The sequence below is a fragment of the Bufo gargarizans genome, chromosome 3 (assembly GCF_014858855.1).
Source record: "Bufo gargarizans isolate SCDJY-AF-19 chromosome 3, ASM1485885v1, whole genome shotgun sequence".
NCBI classification, from domain to species: Eukaryota; Metazoa; Chordata; class Amphibia; order Anura; family Bufonidae; genus Bufo; species Bufo gargarizans.
In genome coordinates, this window is record NC_058082.1 from 48,636,401 (window position 1) to 48,654,323 (window position 17,923).

A 17,923-nucleotide genomic window follows, 5' to 3' on the forward strand; every position below is an offset into this window, starting at 1 on the left:
AATTCACTGTAAGTGAAGTCTGTGTCGATTGTGTTTAGTTCTGCGCCATTGGAGCACCACCATGACCTAAACCTGCTTAAAATCCAGTCCTTTTTTTTAATTTTATTCAGACACATGAGCTGCAGCTCTGTCCCTACCTTATGCTTTACACTGCAGCACGTTTTATATCAAACTTTGTGGCTACCTGCCTCTTTGTGCTGTAAATAGGGTTCCCAGCCCCGTCGTCTTTAAAATCATAAATCACAGCAGAAGGTTTCTTTTGTAGATTTTATTTGCAATGGATTGCGGCGTGAGCGCTGCACTTATAGCAAGGACACAGCGATTATTAATGCTAAACATTGAAGATGCTTTGGCATTTCACTTAAGGTGGGGGGGGGGGGGGTGGCTAGGGGATAATGTAATGGTTAAGTGGTGCTGTAGGAGACTAGGTCACTAGGCAATCCCCTTGGTGCTCCAAACACCTCATTAGCATATGTATCTACAACGGGGCCTCCAATTTGAGATCCATTGGTATGGTTTAACTCCGCATGATGAATCCTAACAGGGAGTATGTCTTGTTTAATAGGGTTGCCCTAACGTTCAGCGCCATACATGTACGGCGCACTGATCGGGCGGGTGCAGGAGCTGCGCCCATCCGATTTGTGGCAGGGGTCCGGCAGTCACCGATAGCTGGACCCCTGATGTATGTGCCGGCATTGGTAAAATCACCGATGCGGCGCATTAACCCAGGGCTGACCGCAGCACATGCGATGTCCCTGCAAGGAGGGAGCAGCCTTCGGGTCCTTAGGCATCGTGGCTGCCATCCCTCTTAGGGTCAATTCACACATCCGTGGTGTGTTGCGGACCCGCAACACACCCGGCCGGCACCACCTATAGAAATGCCTATTCTTGTCCGCAGCTGCGGACAAGAATAGGACATGTTCAATCTTTTGCGGAGCTGCAGACCGGAAGATCAGGGCCGCGCTCCGCAAATGCGGATGCGGACAGCACACTGTGTGCTGTCCGCATCCATTCCACCCCTATAGTGAATCAATGGGTCCTCACCCGTTCAGCAAAATTGCAGAACGGATGCGGACCCATTTGCGGACGTGTGAATGGTGCCTTATCCTGTGAGATCCAGCCCCCTGGATTACAGTCTGTAATACACTTACAGCCAATGCATCACAATACAGAAGTATTGTGATGCATTGTAAAGGGGATCAGACCCCCAAAAGTTGATGTCCCAGAGTGGGACAAAAAAACTAAGTTTAAATAATGAAGTTTTCAAAAAAAATAAGAGCATCTTTTCCCCAAAATAAAGTAAAAAAAAAAAAAATAGGGAAAAAAAGAAAAGTAAACATATTAGGTATCGCCGCTGTATTTGAGGCATGGGGGTCTCATCTGAGGTTTGAATGGGGGGAGGTCTTATTTATATTGGGGGTCATTCACATTGGAGTCTGTGGGTCTGCTCTGAGGTCTTATAGGGGTATGATTAATATTGGGGTCTGATTGAGGGTCTTATTAATATTGGGCGTCTTATTGGGGCAGTGAGCTGAGGTCTGATTAACATTGGGGGTCTGATTGCTGGTCCGATCTGAGGTTTAATGAAAAATATCTTTTTTTTTTTTTTATTCTCCTCCTCTAAAACTTAGGTGCGTCTTATGGGGAGAAAATATGGTACTCCGCTTTTCTTTCTTGACTATATAATGTGTTAAATGTAAAATGGTGTTCACACATGCACTTAGGACATTGTATGTAGGGCTGGGAGATTAATTTGTGTTTTAGTGCCCCATGATATGTACCATATGATTTTTTTTTTTTTTTTTTTAAATAATCGTATTAATTTTTTTCTCTACCACCTGTTTGACATGGCAGTACTTTTCGGATGGGGTGACAGTCACCTGCTGTCCCTGTCATTAGACACACAGCACAGTGCATTACGAGTAAGAGGAGACGCTCCCCACATGTTAAAAGCATTATGGCTGCTACCTGAGGTTTGGCTGGGTAACTACTCGGATGCCAGGGCACCTACTGGGAGTCATGTGAGGCAGGAGGACCAAGGAGGCGACTTATCTAGGCCAGAGAGGAGCGTGCCTGGGGCTGTGGGGTGGGAGCAGGTCATGTCCTAGTGTTGTACTGGCAGGGCCTGGGAGGTGTGGTGACTGGAGACTGCCGTCATCCCAGTGCTGGGAACTGCTCCAGTGTGGTAATAAAGGTGTTACATCATCCTGAGCTCACTGTATACATACATTATGTGTACCTGTGTGCAGTTTTACACATACAGACTATATGTTGGTAAGATGTGCATATGTAAACGTTTCTCTGTGTGTGCATGTAAGTAAACGTGTACACACAGTTGCAAGAAAAAGTATGTGAACCCTTTGGAATGATATGGATTTCTGCACAAATTGGTCATAAAATGTGATCTGATCTTTATCTAAGTCACAACAATAGACAATCACAGTCTGCTTAAACTAATAACACACAAAGAATTAAATGTTACCATGTTTTTATTGAACACACCATGTAAACATTCATAGTGCAGGTGGAAAAAGTATGTGAACCCTTGGATTTAACCTTCTTTAGCAGCAATAACTTCAACCAAACGTTTCCCGTAGTTGCAGATCAGACGTGCACAACGGTCAGGAGTAATTCTTGACCATTCCTCTTTACAGAACTGTTTCAGTTCAGCAATATTCTTCGATGATAGCAATCCGGCCAGGCCCTGACGCAGCAAAGCAGCCCCAAACCATGATGCCCCCACCACCATACTTCACAGTTGGGATGAGGTTTTGATGGTGGTGTGCTGTGCCCCTTTTTTTCCACACATAGTGTTGTGCGTTTCTTCCAAACTACTCAACTTTGGTTTCATCTGTCCACAGAATATTTTGCCAGTACTGCTGTGGAACATCCAGGTGCTCTTGTGCAAACTGTAAACGTGCAGCAATGTTTTTTTGGACAGCAGTGGCTTCCTCTGTGGTATCCTCCCATGAAATCCATTCCTGTTTAGTGTTTTACGTCTCATAGATTCGCTAAGGGATGTTAGCATATTCCAGAGACTTTTGTAAGTCTTTAGATGACACTCTAGGATTCTTCTTCACCTCATTGAGCAGTCTGCGCTGTGCTCTTTCAGTCATCTTTACAGGACGGCCACTCCTAGGGAGAGTAGCAGCAGTGGTGAACTTTCTCCATTTATAGACACTTTGTCTTACCGTGGCCTGATGAACAGCAAGGCTTTTGGAGATACTTTTATAACCCTTTCCAGCTTTATGCAAGTCAACAATTCTTAATCGTAGGTCTTCTGAGAGCTCTTTTGTGCGAGCCATCATTCACATCAGGCAATGCTTCTTGTGAAAAGCAAACCCAGAACTGGTGTGCGTTTTTTATAGGGCAGGGCAGCTGTAACCAACACCTCCAATCTCATCTCATTGATTGGACTCCGGTTGGCTGACACCTCACTCCAATTAGCTCTTGGAGATGTCATTAGTCTAGGGGTTCACATACTTTTTCCACCTGCACTGTGAATGTTTACATGGTGTGTTCAATAAAACCATGGTAATTTAATTCTTTGTGTGTTATTAGTTTTAGCAGACTGTGATTGTCTATTGTTGTGACTTAGATGAAGATCAGATCACATTTTATGACCAATTTGTGCAGAAATCCATATAATTCCAAAGGGTTCACATACTTTTTCTTGCAACTGTATATGTGTCAACCCATAGAATAAAATGCTAGTTATGCGTTGCCGTGAGTTTAACGGTCAAAAAACAATGGAGGAACTGCTCGATATGTTATATGTACCCCAGAATGGTGTCACAAAAAAATGTAATTTGCCCCACAAAAATCAAGCTTTCATATGGCTACATCGGCAAATAAATAAAAAGGTTATGGCTGAAATAGAACGTTAAAATATACCGTTAGAAAATGACATTCTTTCAGTTGGTTTTTATTACAAGAGTTCTTTTTCTTTTAATGTATTGCTGCTTTTTTCTGTAGAGCACTTGTCAGCTTTGCTGTTCAGATTGGGGCAGGGTCAGCGGAGGCGTCATATTATCATAAGAGAATAGGAGCTTAATAAATGCCTGAGACAATCCCTTTAAAGGCTATGTACACCTTATGGGGGCTTTTTTTTTTATGATTGCATTTTACAAATTTTAAGCTAAAAATCTTTTACAAATATTCAGCTGTTCTGTCACAAAGGGTTAGCAGTTTAGCTGTGCGCATCCTACTTTCACTTTGTGCCAGTCATGTAATAAACCTTATCTCTTTAAATCACTGTGAAAGGTGCACCACACTGATATGCAGCTGACAACCTCAGGCTGATGTTAAGAACTGAGACTTTAGCCAATGTATTCCACTCAGGAACACATCGGTGCCCCTTTTGCACCACCGTCAAGGTATCTGAGTGTGACATGGGTTCCTACCACTAAACTACCTATGGTGTGTGAACACTGTCTGAGAGGTGCTAAGTCTCAGTTCTTAACATCAGCCTGCAGGGATTAGCCAGTGTTGCCAGTTGCATATCATTGTGGTGCACCTTTCGCAGTGATTTATGTATTTTTATATTTGCATCCACACATTATCCCATCTTGTGTAGGATGCCTTTGTGGTGCATGTGGTCCGCTGCTGACATCCTGCATTTTTGCTGGGGAATGCCATTAGCAACGGATCACGTGCGGAGGAATTGCTCCCCCGGTTATAAACACGCCCCAGTTTTTTTTTTTTTTTTTTTTTTTTTTTAGCATTTCCTCCCATTTAGGCCACTTTATTTAAGTGATTTTTCTTGAACTATGTTTGGAATGTGCCATTGCGTACTGCTGGTAGCGTTCTGTTGCACCTGGTGGCCTGTGTCACATGACCTGTTATAGGCGGGGCTTACAGCCTTCAGACCGTGGAGGAATTGCGTTTTTTCTTTTTTCCACTTCCACCCCATTTGGAATTTTTTTCCCCGCTTCCCACTGCATTGTATGCCATATTAAATGGTGGCATTAACCTCCTCAGGACCGCCGTACGCAGGATTGCGTCCTGGCGGCGGCCCTGCTCTTCTGGGTGGACGCATATACGCGTCCTCCCGCGAGAGCCGAGATTTCCTGTGAACGCGCGCACACAGGCGCGCGCGCGCGCTCACAGGAACGGAAGGTAAGCGAGTGGATCTCCAGCCTGCCAGCGGCGATCGCCCGCTGGCAGGCTGGAGATGTGATTTTTTTTTTAAACCCCTAACAGGTATATTAGACGCCGTTTTGATAACGGCGTCTAATATACCTGCTACCTGGTCCTCTGGTGGTCCCTTTTGTTTGGATCGACCACCAGAGGACTCAGGCAGCTCACTAAAGTAGCACCAAACACCACTACACTACACTACACCCCCCCCCTGTCACTTATTAACCCTTTATGAACCACTGATCACCCCATACAGACTCTCTGATCACCCCCCTGTCATTGATCACCCCCCTGTCATTGATCACCCCCCTGTAAGGCTCCATTCAGACGTCCGTATGATTTTTACGGATACATGGATCGGATCCGCAAAACACATGCGGACGTCTGAATGGAGCCTTACAGGGGGGTGATCAATGACAAGGGGGTGATCACGCATATAGACTTCCTGATCACTTCCCTGTCATTGATCACCCCCCTGTAAGGCTCCATTCAGACTTCCGTATGATTTTTACGGATCCATGGATACATGGATCGGATCCGCAAAACACATGCGGACATCTGAATGGAGCCTTACAGGGGGGTGATCAATGACAGGGGTGATCACACATATACACTCCCTGATCACCCCCCTGTAAGGCTCCATTCAGACGTCCGCATGTGTTTGGCGGATCCGATCCATGGATCCGTAAAAATCATACGGACGTCGAATGAGCCTTACAGGGGGGTGATCACCCATATACACTCCCTGATCACCCCCTGTCATTGATCACCCCCCCTGTAAGGCTCCATTCAGACGTCCACATGTGTTTTGCGATCCGATCCATGGATCCGTAAAAATCATACGGACGTCTGAATGGAGCCTTACAGGGGGGTGATCAATGACAGGGGGTGATCAGGGAGTGTATATGGGTGATCACCCCCCTGTAAGGCTCCATTCAGACGTCCGTATGTGTTTTGCGGATCCGTAAAAATCATACTGACGTCTGAATGGAGCCTTACAGGGGGGTGATCAATGACAGGGGGGTGATCAGGGAGTCTATATGGGTGATCACCCCCCTGTAAGGCTCCATTCAGACATTTTTTTTGGCCCAAGTTAGCGGAATTATATATTTTTTTTTTTGTTTGTTTTTTCTTACAAAGTCTCATATTCCACTAACTTGTGTCAAAAAATAAAATCTCACATGAACTCGCCATACCCCTCACGGAATCCAAATGCGTAAAATTTTTTAGACATTTATATTCCAGACTTCTTCTCATGCTTTAGGGCCCCTAAAAAGCCAGGGCAGTATAAATACCCCACATGTGACCCCATTTCGGAAAGAAGACACCCCAAGGTATTCCGTGAGGGGCATATTGAGTCCATGAAAGATTGAAATTTTTGTCCCAAGTTAGCGGAAAGTGAGACTTTGTGAGAAAAAAAATAAATAATCAATTTCCGTTAACTTATGCAAAAAAATAAAAATTTCTATGAAGTCGCCATGCCCCTCATTGAATACCTTGGGGTGTCTTCTTTCCAAAATGGGGTCACATGTGGGGTATTTATACTGCCCTGGCTTTTTAGGGGCCCTAAAGCGTGAGAAGAAGTCTGGGATCCAAATGTCTAAGAATGCCCTCCTAAAAGGAATTTGGGCCGCTTTGTCCATCTAGTCTGCAAAAGTGTCACTCATCTGGTATCGCCGTACTCAGGAGAAGTTGGGGAATGTGTTTTGGGGTGTCATTTTACATATACCCATGCTGGGTGAGATAAATATCTTGGTCAAATGCCAACTTTGTTTAAAAAAATGGGAAAAGTTGTCTTTTGCCGAGATATTTCTCTCACCCAGCATGGGTATATGTAAAATGACACCCCAAAACACATTCCCCAACTTCTCCTGAGTACGGCGATACCACATGTGTGACACTTTTTTGCAGCCAAGGTGGGCAAAGGGGCACACATTCCAAAGAGCACCTTTCGGATTTCGCAGGCCATTTTTTACACATTTTGATTGCAAAGTACTTCTCACGCATTTGGGCCCCTAGAATGCCAGGGCAGTATAACTACCCCACAAAGAAGACACCCCAAGGTATTTTGTGATGGGCATAGTGAGTTCATGGAAGTTTTTATTTTTTGTCACAAATTAGTGGAATATGAGACTTTGTAAGAAAAAAAATAAATCATCATTTTCCGCTAACTTGTGACAAAAAATAAAAAATTCGAGGAACTCGCCATGCCCCTCACGGAATACCTTGGGGTGTCTTCTTTCCAAAATGGGGTCACATCTGGTATCGCCGTACTCAGGAGAAGTTGGGGAATGTGTTTTGGGGTGTCATTTTACATATACCCATGCTGGGTGAGAGAAATATCTCGGCAAAAGACAACTTTTCCGGTCATTTTTTACAGATTTTGATTGCAAACTTCTTCTCACACATCTGGGCCCCTAGAATGCCAGGGCAGTATAACTACCCCACAAGTGACCCCATTTTGGAAAGAAGACACCCCAAGGTATTTTGTGATGGGCATAGTGAGTTCATGGAAGTTTTTATTTTTTGTCACAAGTTAGTGGAATATGAGACTTTGTAAGAAATAAAATAAAAAAAAATCATCATTTTCCGCTAACTTGTGACAAAAAATAAAAAGTTCTATGAACTCACTATGCCCATCAGTGAATACCTTAGGGTGTCTACTTTCCGAAATTGGGTCATTTGTGGGGTTTTTCTACTGTCTGGGCATTGTAGAACCTCAGGAAACATGACAGGTGCTCAGAAAGTCAGAGCTGCTTCAAAAAGCGGAAATTCACATTTTTGTACCATAGTTTGTAAATGCTATAACTTTTACCCAAACCATTTTTTTTTTTTACCCAAACATTTTTTTTTTTAATCAAAGACATGTAGAACAATAAATTTAGCGAAAAATTTATATATGGATGTCGTTTTTTTTGCAAAATTTTACAACTGAAAATGAAAAATTTCATTTTTTTGCAAAAAAATCGTTAAATTTTGATTAATAACAAAAAAGTAAAAATGTCAGCAGCAATGAAATACCACCAAATGAAAGCTCTATTAGTGAGAAGAAAAGGAGGTAAAATTCATTTGGGTGGTAAGTTGCATGACCGAGCAATAAACGGTGAAAGTAGTGTAGTGCAGAAGTGTAAAGTGGCCTGGTCATTAAGGGGGTTTTAGCTAGCGGGGTTGAAGTGGTAAAGAAAGTACAACTTGTCCCGCAGAAAATAAGCCCTATACGGCTATGTGAACGGAAAAGTAAAAAAGTTATGGCTCGCGGAAGATGTGGAAGAAGAATGAAAACGCTAAAATGGAAAAAAACCTCCGGTATTCCTAAGGGTTAAAGGGGTTGCCCAGTATTTTTATATTGATGGCCTTTTCCTAGGTTAGGTCCTTGATGTCTGGTTGGTGGGGGTCTGGACATAGCTGGTTATTGCAGTGCTGCTCCCATTGAAGTGAATAGGAGCTGCAGTAATCGGCTGCATCCACTGTACAATGGATAAAGCGCTGGAATCCCAACCGATCAGATATTGATGGCCTATCCTTAACATAGGTCATCAATATAAAACTGGGCAACCCCTTTAAGGTGCCATGCCAGGACATGTTATTGGGGCTGTGCTACACTGCGGGCACTTTATTTGTAACTGGCAAGCTGCCAGCAAGACCTGCAAGCATCTGGCCGTGTGATCATGTACACACTGATAGATTGGCATGCTCGGCGTCCTTTCAGGATCTCATATTCTGCTGCTCCGAAGGTAAACTGCGATGAAATGTTTGCTCCTATCAGCTGTGCGTTATATTCTCACTTGGCCCCCGAAATGGAAGCTGTCTGTCACTATTCAGATGCAGATGCTTACAGGAAATTGTGCTCTTCACTCCTAGAAGGCCGGGGGCACACAGGGTCTTAGTGCCATCTGTTATAGTACTTGGATACAGAGGCTGTGCCCGTCAAGAGGTGTATATGAAGCATAGTAAGAAGGAATTATCACACACAACAGTAATGTAGTATAGGCTCTGAATTAGCTTTTTTGCATTCATTAACTCTATTCCTGGTGCATTTTGGCCACTAACGTTCCTCAATTTTTTTTTTTTTAATGTTTTTTTGGGGGAATTTAAAGAAAATGTGTCACCAAAAATGTTATCTGCCAGTTAAAACCAGATAGTAGTATATCTTTTTTTTTTTTTTTTTTTTTTTATAATCTGTTTTTATTTTCTGAATACAATTATTCTTTTTAATTGTATTGCCTGAACCTGATTATGGGGGCGGCCATCTCGCCTGAGCTGTTCTTAACATTTAGAAACCATTAAAGGGAATCTGTCACCTATTTTTGACCATATAAAACCGTTACCATAGCAATGTTCAATAAAGTGCCTTTATTCCTGCATGTGTCTTTTTTGTTTTATTCAACTTTTCATTCTTATTAAAAAGCGATTTGTCTGATATGCAAATAAGGTCTCAAGGAGCCCAGAGGGGCATTATTACTCTGCTCTAGTGCCCAGTAATGCCCCCCTGCAGTGCCCAGACGGCCTTTCTTCCAAGCCCAGCACGCCTCCTAAGAAATAAATGTCCTCCCACATACTTGCCGAACGGCGCCGCCCCCTCCCCACTACGTCATTTAATTTATTCACTGCATCGGCCCTCGCTTCCTCCTCTCTTGGCCTATGGCGCCGCCCCCTCCCCACTAGGTCATTTAATTTATTCACTGCATCGGCCCTCGCTTCCTCCTCTCTTGGCCTACGGCGCCGCCCCCTCCCCACTACGTCATTTAATTTATTCACTGCACCGTCGTGCTTCCTCCTCTCTTGTCCTCCGAAATCCCGTGCAGGCGCAGTATCGGTGAGTGCCTGCGCCTGCACGATACTGCTGCTCCAGAGGGCAACAGCTTCACTAGTGTCACTGGGCATGCGCCGAGCCCAGTGACGTAATCGGAGCGCTGTTGCCTCTGATAGATTCTAGAGGAGGAAGCGCACAGGAGAGGACCAGCTTCAGGCAGTACCCACATAATATCCCCGAAAAAGTGCCCTGAAAAAAGAAGTATAAAAGAGGATGTGGACACATATGGGGTATATGCTATGATGCGGACACGTCTGGGGGTACATGCTATGATGCGGACACGTCTGGGGGTACATGCTATGATGCGGACACGTCTGGGGGTACATGCTATGATGCGGACACGTCTGGGGGTACATGCTATGATGCGGACACGTCTGGGGGTACATGCTATGATGCGGACGCGTCTGGGGGTACATGCTATGATGCGGACACGTCTGGGGGTACATGCTATGATGCGTCCGGGACAGAGCGAATTTGTCGGGACTATTTCTGAAAATCGGGTACAGTCCTGGCAAATTAGAGGCGGGTGGCAACTATGTTTTAGGAGAGGGAAGAAAGTCCTGCCAGACACTTCTGGGGACAGCTTATCTCCTGTGGCAGTTGGAGAGAGCAGAGCCTCTAGGTGTAAGGGCAACGCCCCCATTGCTCCTAGAGACTAATTTGAGAGAAAAAGGCTGTGGCCCCCTTTTGCTTTTGGTGCCTGATATGCTAATTAATAGCATTGATACAGGGGGAGGAGAACCAAACCCGAGTTTGGGAAATGGTTTTTTACAGTATAAATCAATTTCTGAAGTTATTATGCGAAGTCTCGCGAGACTTCACAAAGTAATTACTTCGGCTCATCGGAGCCAATACATTCTAATACTGTACGGAGCACTCGCTCCTTACAGTATTGAAACAAAGTTTTATGCAAATCAACTTCGGCTGTTTCATCCACAGTCAATTGGCTCATCCCTACACATGACTTTCTCCCATGCCTCCTCTGCTTCACTTAGATGGTCATTGGCGAACTCCAAACGTTCCTGGACATGTGCTGGCGTGAGCAGGGGGACTTTGCGTGCCCTGCAGGATTGTGTGCTCCAGCTCTGTTCAGGTCATTGACCAGGTCCTCCCATGTAGTTCTGGGTTGATTCCTGACCTTTCTCAGAATCATCCTTACCCAACGAGGCGAGCTCTTGCCTGGAGCCCCAGACCGGGGGAAGATTGACAGTCATCTTGTGTTTCTTCCATTTTCTAATAATTGTGCCAACAGTTGTTGCCTTCTCACCAAGCTGCTTGCCTATTGTCCTGTAGCCCATCCCAGCCTTGTGCAGGTCTGCAACTTTGTCCCTGGTGTCCTTAGACAGCTCTTTGGTCTTGGCCATGGTGGAGAGGTTGGACTGTGATTGACTGAGTGTGCGGACAGGTGTCTTAATACAGGTAATGAGTGCAGAGTAGGAGGGCTTCTGAAAGAAAACCAACAGGTCTGTGAGAGACAGAGTTCTTACTGGTTGGTAGGTGATCAAATACTTATTTCATGCAATAGAATGCAAATTAATTATTTGAAATTCATACAATGTGATTTTCTGGATTTCTTTTTTTTTTTTTAGATTCTGTCTCACAGTTGAAGTGTACCTACGATAAAAATTACAAACCTCTCCATTCTTTGTATGTGGGAAAACCTGAAAAAATCACCAGTGTATCAAATGCGTATTTTCCTCACTGTATCCTTAAATGTCATTTTCTCCACTTTATTTTCTAGACTTCCTTCATTATACTTCATTCATCACCTTGTGAAAATATGCCTGTGAAGAAAAAGAGAAAATCCTCCGCTTCCGAAGAACTGAACCTGAAGAAATGTAGAATAACTGGGTATGATGATGCTGCGTCGTGCTGGTTTGCGGTCGTCACAAGGGTGTTGTTCGCTGAATACTTTGTTTTCTCTCAGGTATTGCAGGACTCAGACATCGAATAGAGTAATCAATGAAGACCTGTTCTCCAGCAAGAAGTGCCTGGCGTGGTTTTACGAGTATGCAGGTCAGTGTGGTGGTAACGGTGGAAGATGCTACTTTCCATGCACTGCACCTGCCATATTAAAAGAACAGGGTGTTGTAGGTGGGGGGCTTTAATAGTACTTCTGCCAATGAATCCAGGTCTGTAGTTTGTGTGTAGATGCCCACCCCAATTCCCCCACTGTGTGCCCACAAACCGGCATTGGAAACATAACGAGGACTCATGAACCTGCTCACGTAATGGAGTGGACCTAAGGAGAAGTCCCCTCAACGTATTCCATGTCCAGGCATCACTTAAAGGGGTATTTCTATCTGGACATTTATGGTATATTTACGGGATTTCTTAATAGGTGCATATGGGACCTGCTTCTGTCTGGGAAAGAGGGTCCCGTTGTGCACCACCAGAAATGGACACCATAACAGCATTTGGAGATGAGCTTTACAGCAGCCACCAAGGGCTATAGACAAAATGGACAGAAGGGGACTCATTGACTTCTGTGGGAGAGGTTTCTAGGCATGCTATGTAACTTGTGCAGAGGTCCGGAGGGAGTAGTTAAGACATTGTGAATTGTGGATCCCGTGTTATTAATATATAGGGGATACCTGTCATTGTAATCCTGGCTGTGATAAGGAGATCACTGAAGAAAAGCCATCTGCACAGAGCAAGAATAGGCGCCTATTATTAGGCTTAGTGGCCATGCAAAAACTCCAGAATATTCGATATTTTTTTTTTATATAGATAATGACTTCAAATATTAAAAATAACCACCAAAAATTGTTTTTAATATTTTAAAATAATATTTAAACAATAGGTCATTTTCTGATGACACATTCCCTTTAAAAATAACTTCATTTTTTTTACTCAAGCTTTCTAAACCACCTGCACTGCAGTGAGATTGAGCCATTTTTGTGTCTTTTTTGAAAGTCACATTTGATAAATCCGCTGCCCAGCTAACACTCTCCTACCCACTTTTAAAAAAAAGCTGTGGTGTTGCAGATGGCTGTCCATCCTGGTGGTTTTTGTACCCCCTTGTGTACATATAGTAATGAATGGTCACCTCTCTGCTATGTAGATAGCTAAATGTTATTATGCTATATAAATTCTTCTTTACTCGCACAGGTCCAGATGAGATTGTTGGTCCAGAAGCTATGGAAAAATTCTGTGAAGACATTGGTGTTGAACCAGAAAATGTAAGTACCGTAATGCACATATTTTGTTATTTTAAGGCTGTGAACACCTTTGGGGGAAAGTTTGACTGCTTTTTACTCATTTTGGGCCAAAAATCTTTTTTAGTTGGTCCTTATTAGACACTTTCAGCAGTTTTTGTACTAAGGGTTAAATTTCCGCTTAGCTGTGGAACATCTTACTTTCAGTTCTACACTGAGTCCAACCATGTTGCTGTTCTGAAGGCTCAGTCTGTAGCCCTGATCTCTGAACTCCTGACCACTCATTACACTCATTTAAGTCATACTCTTCTAAAATTAATAATCGCGGAGGGAGTTGGGAGAGAGAGCTGTCAGCTGAACGATTGCTTGGGCGACGGCTATTAAATATGTATGGGCAGCATTACACAGAGAACGCTATCAATCACTGATACCACCTCCCCTGTGTACAGCTATGAGTGACTGACAGCCATCTCTGTATACACACACAGGGAATGCTATCAATCGCTGATACCACCTCCCCTGTGTACAGCTATCTCTGTATACACACTTGCACAGAATGCTATCAATGACTGATACCACCTCCCCTGTGTACAGCTATCAGTGACTGACAGCCATCTCTGTATACACACTTACCCAGAGAATGCCATCAATCAGTGATAACACCTCCCCTGTGTACAGTTATCAGTGACTGACAGTTATCTATGTATACACACACAGAGAATGCTATCCATCACTGATAACATGTCCCATGTGAAAAATGAAATCCATAATAGAAAACTATATATCAATCTGCTCAGCTCCTCCTGCTCTAACATGCACTGCATTTTGTGGTGACAGGTCCTTTTTAAATACCCACAAATATGTGCTTTGAATTACTACTACTTTGCCATCAAATAACATTTTCATCTAAAATGAGGGAGGGTGAGAAATCGGTCCCATACTAAAGTCATATTTTATCTCCTATACCAGGCCATATTTAGTCCTTTTAAATAAAAACTCTTCCTTACAATTATATGGCATCATCTACAGATCCCTTCATAATATAACATTGCCACCTTGTATGGCTCAGAAGTTCACAGACACATAATATGGCTTGTACATAAGGTCTAACTATAAATCCTTGAGTTATTTCTTCTCCCATGATCTCAGAAGCGTTCTGGTGGCAACAAAGCTAGCTGCTAATTACAGCACCCACACGAGGGAGCGAGTGGTGTACAGCACCCACACGAGGGAGCGAGTGGTGTACAGCACCCACACGAGGGAGCGAGTGGTGTACAGCACCCACACGAGGGAGCGAGTGGTGTACAGCACCCACACGAGGGAGCGAGTGGTGTACAGCACCCACACGAGGGAGCGAGTGGTGTACAGCACCCACACGAGGGAGCGAGTGGTGTACAGCACCCACACGAGGGAGCGAGTGGTGTACAGCACCCACACGAGGGAGCGAGTGGTGTACAGCACCCACACGAGGGAGCGAGTGGTGTACAGCACCCACACGAGGGAGCGAGTGGTGTACAGCACCCACACGAGGGAGCGAGTGGTGTACAGCACCCACACGAGGGAGCGAGTGGTGTACAGCACCCACACGAGGGAGCGAGTGGTGTACAGCACCCACACGAGGGAGCGAGTGGTGTACAGCACCCACACGAGGGAGCGAGTGGTGTACAGCACCCACACGAGGGAGCGAGTGGTGTACAGCACCCACACGAGGGAGCGAGTGGTGTACAGCACCCACACGAGGGAGCGAGTGGTGTACAGCACCCACACGAGGGAGCGAGGGTGTACAGCACCCACACGAGGGAGCGAGTGGTGTACAGCACCCACACGAGGGAGCGAGTGGTGTACAGCACCCACACGAGGGAGCGAGTGGTGTACAGCACCCACACGAGGGAGCGAGTGGTGTACAGCACCCACACGAGGGAGCGAGTGGTGTACAGCACCCACACGAGGGAGCGAGTGGTGTACAGCACCCACACGAGGGAGCGAGTGGTGTACAGCACCCACACGAGGGAGCGAGTGGTGTACAGCACCCACACGAGGGAGCGAGTGGTGTACAGCACCCACACGAGGGAGCGAGTGGTGTACAGCACCCACACGAGGGAGCGAGTGGTGTACAGCACCCACACGAGGGAGCGAGTGGTGTACAGCACCCACACGAGGGAGCGAGTGGTGTACAGCACCCACACGAGGGAGCGAGTGGTGTACAGCACCCACACGAGGGAGCGAGTGGTGTACAGCACCCACACGAGGGAGCGAGTGGTGTACAGCACCCACACGAGGGAGCGAGTGGTGTACAGCACCCACACGAGGGAGCGAGTGGTGTACAGCACCCACACGAGGGAGCGAGTGGTGTACAGCACCCACACGAGGGAGCGAGTGGTGTACAGCACCCACACGAGGGAGCGAGTGGTGTACAGCACCCACACGAGGGAGCGAGTGGTGTACAGCACCCACACGAGGGAGCGAGTGGTGTACAGCACCCACACGAGGGAGCGAGTGGTGTACAGCACCCACACGAGGGAGCGAGTGGTGTACAGCACCCACACGAGGGAGCGAGTGGTGTACAGCACCCACACGAGGGAGCGAGTGGTGTACAGCACCCACACGAGGGAGCGAGTGGTGTACAGCACCCACACGAGGGAGCGAGTGGTGTACAGCACCCACACGAGGGAGCGAGTGGTGTACAGCACCCACACGAGGGAGCGAGTGGTGTACAGCACCCACACGAGGGAGCGAGTGGTGTACAGCACCCACACGAGGGAGCGAGTGGTGTACAGCACCCACACGAGGGAGCGAGTGGTGTACAGCACCCACACGAGGGAGCGAGTGGTGTACAGCACCCACACGAGGGAGCGAGTGGTGTACAGCACCCACACGAGGGAGCGAGTGGTGTACAGCACCCACACGAGGGAGCGAGTGGTGTACAGCACCCACACGAGGGAGCGAGTGGTGTACAGCACCCACACGAGGGAGCGAGTGGTGTACAGCACCCACACGAGGAGCGAGTGGTGTACAGCACCCACACGAGGGAGCGAGTGGTGTACAGCACCCACACGAGGGAGCGAGTGGTGTACAGCACCCACACGAGGGAGCGAGTGGTGTACAGCACCCACACGAGGGAGCGAGTGGTGTACAGCACCCACACGAGGGAGCGAGTGGTGTACAGCACCCACACGAGGGAGCGAGTGGTGTACAGCACCCACACGAGGGAGCGAGTGGTGTACAGCACCCACACGAGGGAGCGAGTGGTGTACAGCACCCACACGAGGGAGCGAGTGGTGTACAGCACCCACACGAGGGAGCGAGTGGTGTACAGCACCCACACGAGGGAGCGAGTGGTGTACAGCACCCACACGAGGGAGCGAGTGGTGTACAGCACCCACACGAGGGAGCGAGTGGTGTACAGCACCCACACGAGGGAGCGAGTGGTGTACAGCACCCACACGAGGGAGCGAGTGGTGTACAGCACCACACGAGGGAGCGAGTGGTGTACAGCACCCACACGAGGGAGCGAGTGGTGTACAGCACCCACACGAGGGAGCGAGTGGTGTACAGCACCCACACGAGGGAGCGAGTGGTGTACAGCACCCACACGAGGGAGCGAGTGGTGTACAGCACCCACACGAGGGAGCGAGTGGTGTACAGCACCCACACGAGGGAGCGAGTGGTGTACAGCACCCACACGAGGGAGCGAGTGGTGTACAGCACCCACACGAGGGAGCGAGTGGTGTACAGCACCCACACGAGGGAGCGAGTGGTGTACAGCACCCACACGAGGGAGCGAGTGGTGTACAGCACCCACACGAGGGAGCGAGTGGTGTACAGCACCCACACGAGGGAGCGAGTGGTGTACAGCACCCACACGAGGGAGCGAGTGGTGTACAGCACCCACACGAGGGAGCGAGTGGTGTACAGCACCACACGAGGGAGCGAGTGGTGTACAGCACCCACACGAGGGAGCGAGTGGTGTACAGCACCCACACGAGGGAGCGAGTGGTGTACAGCACCCACACGAGGGAGCGAGTGGTGTACAGCACCCACACGAGGGAGCGAGTGGTGTACAGCACCCACACGAGGGAGCGAGTGGTGTACAGCACCCACACGAGGGAGCGAGTGGTGTACAGCACCCACACGAGGGAGCGAGTGGTGTACAGCACCCACACGAGGGAGCGAGTGGTGTACAGCACCCACACGAGGGAGCGAGTGGTGTACAGCACCCACACGAGGGAGCGAGTGGTGTACAGCACCCACACGAGGGAGCGAGTGGTGTACAGCACCCACACGAGGGAGCGAGTGGTGTACAGCACCCACACGAGGGAGCGAGTGGTGTACAGCACCCACACGAGGGAGCGAGTGGTGTACAGCACCCACACGAGGGAGCGAGTGGTGTACAGCACCCACACGAGGGAGCGAGTGGTGTACAGCACCCACACGAGGGAGCGAGTGGTGTACAGCACCCACACGAGGGAGCGAGTGGTGTACAGCACCCACACGAGGGAGCGAGTGGTGTACAGCACCCACACGAGGGAGCGAGTGTGTACAGCACCCACACGAGGGAGCGAGTGGTGTACAGCACCCACACGAGGGAGCGAGTGGTGTACAGCACCCACACGAGGGAGCGAGTGGTGTACAGCACCCACACGAGGGAGCGAGTGGTGTACAGCACCCACACGAGGGAGCGAGTGGTGTACAGCACCCACACGAGGGAGCGAGTGGTGTACAGCACCCACACGAGGGAGCGAGCGGTGTACAGCACCCACACGAGGGAGCGAGCGGTGTACAGCACCCACACGAGGGAGCGAGCGGTGTACAG

At 47.6% G+C, this 17,923-nt stretch overlaps 1 protein-coding gene across 2 annotated transcripts in view; it reads left to right on the forward strand.

Moving 5' to 3' along the window:
• Positions 1–17,923, forward strand: part of DCUN1D5 (defective in cullin neddylation 1 domain containing 5) — a 35,819-nt gene that overhangs the window by 4,870 nt on the left and 13,026 nt on the right. For both annotated transcript variants that reach the window (XM_044286903.1, XM_044286904.1), the window contains 3 exons: positions 11,694–11,803; positions 11,880–11,968; positions 13,064–13,134. In XM_044286903.1, coding sequence (XP_044142838.1) covers positions 11,733–11,803; positions 11,880–11,968; positions 13,064–13,134 — 231 coding nt within the window. In that variant the 5' untranslated portion in view covers positions 11,694–11,732. The remainder of the gene's footprint in view (positions 1–11,693; positions 11,804–11,879; positions 11,969–13,063; positions 13,135–17,923) is intronic.